This window comes from Boleophthalmus pectinirostris, unplaced genomic scaffold, assembly GCF_026225935.1.
Source record: "Boleophthalmus pectinirostris isolate CB_2022bp ecotype Guang Dong unplaced genomic scaffold, ASM2622593v1 HiC_scaffold_18, whole genome shotgun sequence".
NCBI lineage: Eukaryota > Metazoa > Chordata > Actinopteri > Gobiiformes > Gobiidae > Boleophthalmus > Boleophthalmus pectinirostris.
Genome location: NW_026571133.1, coordinates 22796469 through 22807457, shown reverse-complemented (window position 1 = coordinate 22807457; position 10989 = coordinate 22796469). Strand labels below are relative to the sequence as shown.

Here is a 10989-nt window from a genome sequence, read left to right as displayed (position 1 = left end):
CTTAAAAGGTTCAGTAATGTTAATGCAAGTTTGAACTTTATTTCAAAGACTTGGTAATCTTCCACAATTCATTTGATGGTTTGGAAAAAACTCATACAAATTTACACATTATGGGCATAGAAAAAAAAAACCTCCGGATAAAAATAATTACCCTAATACTGATTAAAATTGCAACTGTTGGTACAGATCTCACACTCACATTATGCACCAATGCCTTATAGAAAAGCACTGAATGAGCATTCACCATTGAATATTTGGCTCTCTGTAACTTAATTTTAAATATTTTTTATAACAAGTTGTAACACTCCTGGACAATGTAAAATTTACTCATTTCACTTAAGGACATTATTAGAACCCAACAGACTTTAAAAAAATTTTTCTAACATTCCAACTAGAACTGTAGTAAACACAAAAAAACCTTCCTATGTAAAAAGAAAAACTCTAAAGGCTGGAAATAGTCAGCACTTGCGAGTGTCACTCTGCCATTTAGTGCCGTTTTCCAAATTCATAATTAAACCAATAGCAGCAAGAACCACAGAAACACTGCTCCTCCACTGTGCACGGGCAATCTCATATTAAAAACACTAACTTTGATCACAGTCTAACCCTAAGTCGGCATTTCTGGTTCCACATGCTACAGTCACTATAGTGACCTACAGCTCTCCCAGCTGGAGTTGGTCGGGCGATTGTCGAGAACAGCCTGGAGTTGATGGAGATGTGTGGCATTTCTTTTTTTAGTGCAGGCAAGTGGCTATCATTGATGAGGCCAAAAACGTCAAGCTTAACAAGCGATGGGATTTTTTTGGCCAAATCACTGCAGACATAATACATGTGTAAACATTATATGATATGAGAAATATTAAAATCCATGAAATATGTTGTAACAATAGTTTCTTGGGATTACCTCAGAGCAGCTGGGTGGATGTGATAGCAGCGACTCAATGACAAATGCAGCAGGTGTTTGAGCTGAGCCAGTACTGGAAAACTGTCCACCATCAGAAGAGTGCTATCACTGCAACCCAGTTTAGGAAGGATCACTCAAGTCCGTCAAACATTGAAGGCGATATTTGGATATATTTTGTTTAAAAATGACCTTACCTTAAGTCTAAAATGTGAATCTTTTGGCATCTTGACACCAGCACTTTAATATCTAGAAAAATTAAATTTAATTAGCTTCATGTAATCATGTCTCTAAATGGAATTATTAATTATAAACAAACACGGGGTACCCACCATCAAGAGTCATATTCTCTCTGTAACCACTGAGGTTCAGGTGAGTAACACAGGCACTTACACTGTGAACCACACTTTTTACATGATCACTTGTGAAGTCGCACCATGATATATTCAATTGTAATATCCTGCAATATAAACGGTTTAAGAAAATAATGAGGACAAATCAAGAGTTATGTTAATCATTAAAAATAATGACAAAGACCTTTGGCATGTTTTGAGCATCTCCTCTAAGGCACCAGAAGAAAAACCAGAGCATCCACATATGTTCAGTTGTTCAAGGTTGTCATTTTTGGCCAATGAGCTGGAAAACACAAGGGCATGAGACAGAAAAGAATATATTTTTATATAACTGAGGTAGTGTGGTTGTTCTTACTGAATGATTGCATCAGACAGCTGTAGTCCCTCTAAACTCAAATTCTGTAGTTGTGTACAACTTGCAATGATACCCTCCAAAGCGGCTACCGGAATAATGGAACTAGACAGATCCATCTGAATCACTTGTAATGGTCTGGAGCAGCGAAAAAACAAACACAGAATTATCATTCTTCAGTAGAAATGTTTTTTACAGTTAAATGTCTACATATAACCACAAGCGTTTTAGCGCAAGTTATTGAGTTGATGTATCTCACCTACTGCTTGTGAATTGCAGCTCTTCTACAAAGGCACGTGGGCAGCGCAGTCTGCGGACTCCGGTCTTCAGGATGTGCTGCAGAGCAGGGCCCATGTGAGCAAGACCCTCCAAATCCACACTGTGCCACAGAGATTCATCAAACCTAGGAGGAGATCAGAGGTTCAGTCAATGCAGTAAAGTAGACTTCAGGGAGCTCAATCCTAAATACATACACCAAGCGGTGCCACCGTTTGCAGACAGAAGCCATCTTGAGAAGCTCCTGCAGAGGAAGGTAGAAGAAGATCTTCAGAAGAAGCTCATCGGGTAGGTGATCCCATGAAAGGCCTGTCAAAATGTCAGTGAATTGGTAGCAAGTATCAGGAAAGGAACATCTTATATATTAACATATATATTACATACTGCTCAAAACAATTAAAGGAACACTTTGAAAACACATCAGACCTCAGTGTGAAAAAATATGTTGGACCTCTACACAAATATGGACAGGGCAATGTCTTAGGAAAGCAAGGATACCACATCTTTTAATGGAAATTAACAACAGGTGCACTAGAGTGGCAGCAATGAGACAGCCCCTAAAACAGGACTGATTTTGCATGTGGAGGTCATTTCAAATTTCTCCCTCTTCGGTCTTTTTTGGCTGGTTTTCCCCTAGTGCTGCTTTGGCTAAAGTGATTATCACTACTGGGAGCATGAGGTCTTTTCTTAACCCACCAGAAGTTCCACAGACTGTCCAGCTTCTCCAGGATAGCATATCCGGACATGCTGTTGCAAGAAAATTTAAATGTGTCTCCCAGCACAAATCTCGAGAACATGAAGATTTCAGGAGACAGGCAGTGGGCTCTAGGAGAGCTGGACAGGGCCGTAGAAGGTCTTCAAACCATCAGCATTACCCATATCTGCTCCTTTGAGCAAGGGGGAACAGGTTGAGCACTGCCCATGCCCTACAGAATGACCTCCAGCAGGGTGCTGGTGTGAATGTCTCTGCCTAAACAATCAAACAGTGCTTTTCACAGATGAGAGCAGGTTCACCTTGAGCACCTGTGATAGACATGAAAGAGTCTGGAGAAGACAAGGAGAACGCTATGCTGAGTGCATGAGCGATTTGGTGGTGGGTCAGTGATGGTCTGCGGAGGCATATCCATGAAGGGATACACAGACGTCTTCAGGATAGAAAACAGCAGTTTGACTAGGTATCGAGATGAAATACTTGATCCCATTATCAGACCCTACGTTGGTGCAGTAAGTCCTGGGTTCCTCCTGATGCAGGACAATGCCCAGCCTGATCTGGCAAGAGTATGCAAGCAGTACCTGAAGGATGAAGGGATTGATACAACTGAATGGCCCTGACGATCACTGACTCAAACCCGATAGAACACCTCTGGGACATTATGTTTGGAACAGCCCACAAGGCACTATCGACTGTCTCAGAAGGAGCATGCCACAACGTTGTCAAATGGTAATGGTCACATTTTTCTATAGCGCTTTTCCACCTTCAAGGCACTCAAAGTGCTTTACAACAAGGAACCACTAACCCATTCACACACACATTCACATACCAGTGTACGCAAACACTGTGGGCAAGGTGGGTTAAGCGTCTTGCCCAAGGACACAACGGCAGCATTCATCTGTGGGAGCTGGAATCACACCAGCCAACCTGTGGGTCAGTGGGTCTGACTGCTCAACCTGTGATGTTTATGTTGAGAGCTGGATTCGAACCTCCAACCTTCAGATCAGTGGGCAAAATGCTCTACCAACTGAGCTAATGCCGCCCCAAACATGCATACAAGCACGTGGGGGCTACACAAGATATTGAGAAGCATTTTCAGTTGCAGAATTAATTTTTGTCCAGCCATATAATTATTTCACTTTGATTTTCAGGGTGTCTATAAAATGTGTGTGATGTGTTTTCAAACTGCTCCTTTAATTGTTTTGAGCAGTATACTTACTGTCATTTTCATGCAATTACCAGATAAAATCTCCCTATTCCTTCTGGGTCTCCTTGCGATGACAAACTGGTTGTCTTCATTCTCCTTGCCCCTGGTGAGCAGCCGCTGGTGTTTGCGGAGGGGGGAGCAGTGCTGGATGCAGTCTGTGGGGGTACACTCCACCTCCAGGCCGTCGCTGTTGCAGCCCATGGACTTTCGTTTATTGCCCCTCTTAGTCAGATGTAACAAAGATCCCTGAACGCTTAAAAGGGGCATATCCCGCAGTGGCATACTGTAAAGAAACACAACTTTTTTTCTCAGTAAAATTATAGCTTGGATGCAAAGAGTGCAACCGTGTGCCCGCCATATTGAACAGTCCTCCACATGTTAGGTGGCGGCGCAAACTGCCTAAAATCGAACCAAAATTATCACAAACCCCGTAATTTAAGAGTACATCTGCAAAAAGCAAACAGTGGACAATAATTTCTAATCACACAGACTGATAGAGTCCTAATTTCCAAGATACACAAACATCCGAAACGTAGCCACAAAACGCTAGCTGATAGAAAGCGCGCTTATGATCTACATAAGAAATCCTGCTTTTTTACGAATGGATCAGCCAGAATACAATAATGGAGAATGGTTCCATATAATACGATCAGTTTTGTTTGCTTCATCTATTATAGTAAGTATTTTTGTATAGGAACAAGCGAATAAAAGGAAGTCGTGGGTGCAGAACCCAGAATACTAAAAAAGCAAGCAGTCTACCACACTAAGAAGCATGCATAACATACCTATTCCTCGACATGTTCACGGATTTAGTTTTTTTTACACTCATGTTTAGTTTCCCACACAGGACACCCGCTGCTTTCACAAACCATCCAAACGTTAGGCTCCACCAGACTCTTTAAACTGAGCGCCAGGCCGCCAGCGCCTAACCACACGTCACATCCGAGTCTGCGTCAGAATCTCTTCCTCTTAGCTCTTGAACATGGACACTGTATAATCCACATACACCCATGGTATAATGACATGCGGTCTATGGTGGACTGGATCACTACTGTCCATCCCATGGTCCATCCACGCTACGCTGCTGTCCCCGAGTGTCCATAAATAATGTACTTAAGTATAATATTCAAGTTAACTTCATCCTTTAACTAAAACACAGTATTTGCAAACGCTCAATAAAACACTCCCATACCTTTACACAGTCTTTAATGTGGAAAATATGCAATTGTGAAAACAAGTACTGTAAAGGCCACATGTACAATACTTTAGATAAAATATATTTCAATTTTTGTTTAAAAAATTACACAGTTGTAAGAATTTTCCACATTCATCACAATATACCCATCTTAAAAATGACAAATCCATGACCATTCCTTTGAATGAACAGTTAACACACACGTACAATTTATGTAGGACTGTCATTTAAGCTTAAATATCTGATAGAAGTTACCCCAAAATAATAACCTTGAATCAACATGATCTTGTGTACAGCAACAATGAGGGCATTGATTTAGTATATTAGTGTATTTAGTTTAGTACATGTGTATAACAATGTAAATTACAAAGAGACCATCTGTGTTCAAATGAAAAAAAAAAAAAAAAAATCCCAGTTGAGCCCCATATGCTCACATTATTCAATGTGACTTATCCAATAATGGTTAATGTAAACTTTTAAATTTCAAGTAAGACTAAAAATTATTTAGAGACTAGAGTGTAAGGCTCTGGGTGAAGCAGGGTGAAGCTGCCTTGGATTAAGAGTCCTCATTTAACTGGCAAAACTATCAGATTCCTCTAAAAACATTAACCCAAACACAAGGCCTCATTATTTAGACATGGCAGGGTCTAGGTGTTTGAGAGCACCACCTACTAAATGTAAGCTACCTGTGATGAGCACATGGATTTCATTTATTTCACGAAGCAGTGCAGCTTTGGCCATAACACTGGTTTTCATTGGTAACTGTGGTTTGCCTGAGTCCACAAGCACAGGATCTCTGCCCTGAGCAATCCATTGGAGACTACTGAGTATACAGGGGAAAACCTGCGTCTCTGCCTTTTTCTCGTTGACCATACGAAGGGTGTCTCCAATCAGAATCTGAGGACCAGTGAGGCCCGGGGGGCTGCTGTTATGCAGACGCCAACTGCTCTGGTTGTCCAGGCAACGAGTCAGCATGTTCTCAACAGAGACATTGAAGTTCTGTTGATCTGAATGCAACAAAGCAGACAAGGCATTAACAAAAGGACATCCAATCAAACACTGCAATTGCCAAGTAAGTTTGATGGCTCAAAAGGTAGTGTCTCACCAGCACTGCATGATGCAATGGTCTCTGTGATGTTAGGGCAAAACACTGCAAAGTCAAACTGACATGGCTGCAAGAAAAGGAACATACAAAAAATGCCATTTAAATAAATAGATAAGAATTATAAGTAGATAATAATTATGCTCAGTTTACCACTAGCAGTTTTAACATGGCTGCAGAGTCTCTCTCTCCAGTGGAGTTGAACAGCAACACTCTAGCCACAGGACCACTATGAAACAAGCAGTTACTGTAGTGAAGTGTGAAGAATCCCTCACTGAAGAAGCAGTTTGGATGAGCTGCGAAATGTCTTCAACCAAACCAGCTTTTGTCCAGTCGACAAACTGAATTTTCTCCTCATCCAGTTACTGTAGTGTTATTGTAGTATAAAATGCTAATAAAAATCATCTGAATTGGTTTTTACCTTGCAGTCAGTTCGTGGTGGGATGCAGTTTCTTTGAACCATTGCACACAAGCAAGCATACTGCGCATGGTGTGAGCTCCATCCAAAAAGTATGTGATTTGACCATGCTTAAGAGTTTGATTTCTTCCCGGCCACTCAGTCTCTGCCAGCCCTAAATCACAGCACATAGGTGTTGACCAGCGTTTTGGCAAAATAAGTACTTCAAAGAACAATGCTGTTGTTCTAGATGTAGTTCTAGACAGAATTGTCAAGCACGTCATAATGTGAATTCTTTTCACCCCTAAATTTGAACATACAAAATTACAGTTGCTGGACAGAAGAATGGATTTTAATATGTCATTGTGTTTAGTAGTAAAGAAAATTTGAGCACTGAAATCAGAATGACTCTGGTCAGATGATGGTGAATGAACAATAAATATCAAAAAGGAGCACCACCAGATGGCGCCAAGAAGTAGGGACAAGAAGAAACACAACAAAACAAACTTTTACAAGCATGAAAGATCAAACCTTTCACCATGATTGGGCTAAGTTTGAAGGTAGTGGCTTGACATCCAGCAGAATTCCAATCATGAGTCTGAAAAGCTCTTTTACCTGTTGAAAAATAAAATAACATGATAAACTTAAGTGGATGTAATATGGTCATATACTTGTATAACCCAAGGATTTCTTACCCGGAAGACACCTTCTTTGCATCCACGTATGACTGAGCTGGAGGGCGAGGGAAGCATTTGGCTGCTGGTGTTGTCCAGCGAGCCCCAGCCTTAGAGGGCCACTGTCTGTGTCATAGTCCATGAGACTTGGACACACTTGCAGTGAACACTAGAAAAGTAGGCGTGTGGTTACATCTCCTCCATAAGAAATGATTAAGAAAAACAAATCCTTAAACTCACACCAATGTCTTTTGCTCTGTCTTTTAGCACCGCCATGGCCTCTTCAGGTTGTTTCACTGTGAATGCTGGAACTCCTGGCTATGAATATAAGATAATTTTAAGTAATTTAAGAAATGCAAGTATAGCATGTTATTCCTTTTTTTCTTCTACAATTTGACTTTCTAATGTGGCTAATATAACTCATCTACTAATTGTTATTATCTGGGCTCAGACTCCAAATATGCCAAATGCTAAAACAAGCAGTTTTATGACAGCAGCAATAACTAAAATGATACAGGCATCAATTGTGTCAATGTACTCTATGAAAATGTCCTAAAGTTGCATCACCTTAGCTACATCTTGCCTAAATTGAGTAAATTCATATATTCCTGGCCCTTTTATCATGTAATTAGTAATTGATTACTTGAGAAAATTTATTAATTGATCATTAAAATTATTCTTAGTTGCAGCCCTTTATGTACTTTTTCCATCTCAGCAATAGCCTCAAAATATGTTTAACAAAACAAACAAACAAACAAAACTCACTAAACACACACCTTAAAGATCCCTCCCTTCTGCCAGGCAATCTTTTCCAGAGAGTCTCCCAAAATCTGAGTGTGGTCTATTCCAAGAGAGGAGATGCCACAGACCCATGGTCGCCTGGCAACAGAAACAAAGACACACTGTGAGGTAATGAGTGACAATTCAGTATGTGCATGAATGAACAACAGTACAAATATTATATTTGACATAAACATTATGTACATCAAACAGGAGTCTTGTAAGCAGAATACTGAATTCTGATATCCCTCACTTCATTCTGCTCAAAGTGAACTTTGGACCCAGTCCAAAAGGCACAGCCACATTCGTCAAGGCCTTACAAAAGAGTTGATTAGAGGACTACAGAATACCACTAACCTAATAATGTTAGTGCAATCATACGCCCCTCCTATTCCAACTTCAATGATAGCCAAATCTACCTGAAAAATCAAAACAAAGTCAGAAAAGTTTAAACTAACAATGATAAACAATGTGCTAAACACAGTAGCACATACCTTTTCCTGGAGAAACACATGAAATGCCAAAATTGTGAGAAAACGAAAATATGCTGGCATTGTTCCCCCATTCACCTCCTAAAATAAAAACATTATTCTTGAAGCTCAGTTAACCATTAATATTTTTTGTCAAATAAAATCATTCATTCAAGGACAAAGAGAAGCAGTAAAATGTGATTACCTTCACAACAAGCCACAATTGATCTTTTTATATTTCATACCGACATATTCTAGACGAAAAATTATACTGAAACTGACTGTGGCAATTTAAAATGCCAGACTCCATATAACATTACACGTTTTGCCTAATATGAGAAATGTGACCAAACCTGCAGTCAGATGATGTTGTCATGCAGTTGACACTGTGGTGCTCATTTATCCATTGACTTAATTTAGACCCTCCTTGAGAATATTTGTGTGTACTCAAATTTACATTGTAATCATAGAAAATGGAAAAAATAAATACTGATATGCTTATTGTGGATTCAATAGGAATTGTTGTTAGAATTTTTTGAATAACCAAAAAAAAATCTATCTATATACAGAGAAGTTAGGTGCCCCACGTAACTTTTCAGCTGAAGGATTCCTGACACGACCATAGAGATGTTATTTTTTACTTGAAATGCTCCACAGACTGGCATTAAAGTATACATGTTGCAAGAATGTATCTTGCAGGTATCCAATTCCCAGTGTTTTTATTCTTACTATGAGTGGGCTCACCTCTCAATAGATCTAACATGGGACTTGTCCTGGTGAGTCTTCCGCTTGTGTCCATGGAGATAGAGAAGTTTAATACCATACAATGTAACATTCTAGGCAAAACCATAACATCTCTATGGAACAAACAGGTAACAAAGCCTTCACCAAAAGTTACATTGTTCACTTTTAATGTTTGACATAAAGCTTAAGTTCACCTGACATACCTTAGTTTCATACAGCCGCCCATACACCTGCCAAAAGTATTTAGCAAAGAGTTCTTTTCCAATAGGTTGTCCATTTATACGTATCCTCTCCCTGACTTGGACCAAGTGTGGAGAGCTGGGAACGAAAAAAAAGTAAGCAAATAAAATATAAAAACTAAATATATTATAAAAAATATTTTACCTGTAAAATCCAGTACGGAAACCATAACTTCTCAGAATGTGCTCGGTGAAGGCACATGTTGATCCCTGAAGAACAAAACACAAAACTATTTAAACATCACTGCATTCTGACACAGGTTCAAAAACCATGACTATTGACATAGAGCTTATGCAAAGAAATCTTACACTGGCAGAGTGAAAGACATATACCATAACCAATACAATAACTTAATAATAAAAATAAGCTTTTCAAGATACCCAAAGGAGCTTTACATTAGAAGAAAGACAATCATATATTTTAAAATATATTTATTAATATAAGGTTTAGTAAAAGGATGTATGTGAATTCAAGTATTTAAATATTGCAAAGAGAGTGAATTATTCCTAGCTAAAAAGTTTAACTAGATTCCAATAGGATTTTAAGAAGATAGTTCTTATTTGATTTTGGAACAAATCCTTATAGGATAAAATTACATTGGATTTTAGGACCAAAGTCGAATCTTACCTCATCTCCTCATTACCGGAATTAAACTCACCTTGCCCTTTGTGCCAGTCACATGAATGATATTGAGATGATCAAGCTTATCCACCTAATTAACAGTTATATGAGATGAAAACAAAGAGACCAAATGAAACAATGATCAGTTGCAGTGTAAATGATTAAACACTGTACTCTAGTCTGGACTCCTCAAAATCCTAACTCACCGTGAGACCGGACCGTTCAAGGAAGCCGACCATGGCCTGGAGCTGTAGTTGCGGATGGCCACGCTCCTGTCGCACTTGTTCCAGAGCACTGGCATTGGTCTGCAACGTGTTCAGAGTGCATACAGCATCCTAAACCAAAACCATCGGCACATTTATAAAATAGCATGTTAACATGTCAAATTAGAGCGCCACCTAGAGATGCCATATTCAAAAGCTGTGTGCTTGCTTCAGAACCAAGAGTTGGTTGTACTTTGAGACCTCCTCTGAAAGATAAACACTCAGCCCTATCTGCCAATAGAGCAACTTTTCTCTGGATATACACTTGAAAAAGCTCATAAATGTAACTCGTATTCTTTACCAGTTCGGAGTTGGAGTTAATGTAACCTTTCCACTGTTCCGTCAGCCATGTTTCCTCTGAAAATAATTCAAACTAAGTGTACGATCATAAACTTGTCACCCTAGCGCCATCAGCTAACTACCAGGCTAACAGCTGATCTAAAGGTAGTGGACAATATCAGGCCTCACCTGATATTCCATCCTCGTTGTGTGAGGTGCTGCTTTAGTGCTGAAGGACCTGAATGAAACACCCGCCAACTCGTGTGGCCTGTCCGTATTTCGGAGCCGCGCTGCGAGCACGCAGTGCCGCTGCCACACGCGCCACATGCACGCCATCACAGGCGCCGTGAGAACAGGAAGCCTCTCCAAATATGGGCGTGTCGGTGTGACGACACCCCACGCCCCTTTAGCGAGACAAAGCAG

At 39.9% G+C, this 10989-nt stretch overlaps 2 protein-coding genes across 2 annotated transcripts; both read right to left on the bottom strand.

Moving 5' to 3' along the window:
• Positions 1–17: 17 nt before the first annotated feature.
• skp2 (S-phase kinase-associated protein 2, E3 ubiquitin protein ligase) lies at positions 18–4751 on the bottom strand. Its single transcript, XM_020926730.2, has 10 exons — positions 4587–4751; positions 3834–4084; positions 2080–2191; positions 1866–2009; positions 1610–1744; positions 1439–1537; positions 1234–1361; positions 1099–1150; positions 905–1012; positions 18–814 (listed from the first exon to the last, which is right to left on the bottom strand). Exons 1-10 carry the CDS (start codon positions 4628–4630, stop codon positions 595–597), a joined length of 1293 nt encoding a protein of 430 aa, XP_020782389.1. The 5' UTR covers positions 4631–4751; the 3' UTR covers positions 18–594.
• A 239-nt stretch (positions 4752–4990) lies between these two features.
• Positions 4991–10935, bottom strand: fpgs (folylpolyglutamate synthase). Its single transcript, XM_020926468.2, has 15 exons — positions 10756–10935; positions 10231–10359; positions 10062–10115; positions 9548–9612; positions 9367–9481; positions 8444–8521; positions 8307–8368; positions 7946–8048; positions 7410–7487; positions 7191–7338; positions 7027–7110; positions 6520–6670; positions 6252–6327; positions 6102–6168; positions 4991–6003 (listed from the first exon to the last, which is right to left on the bottom strand). Exons 1-15 carry the CDS (start codon positions 10900–10902, stop codon positions 5624–5626), a joined length of 1737 nt encoding a protein of 578 aa, XP_020782127.2. The 5' UTR covers positions 10903–10935; the 3' UTR covers positions 4991–5623.
• Positions 10936–10989: the final 54 nt, after the last annotated feature.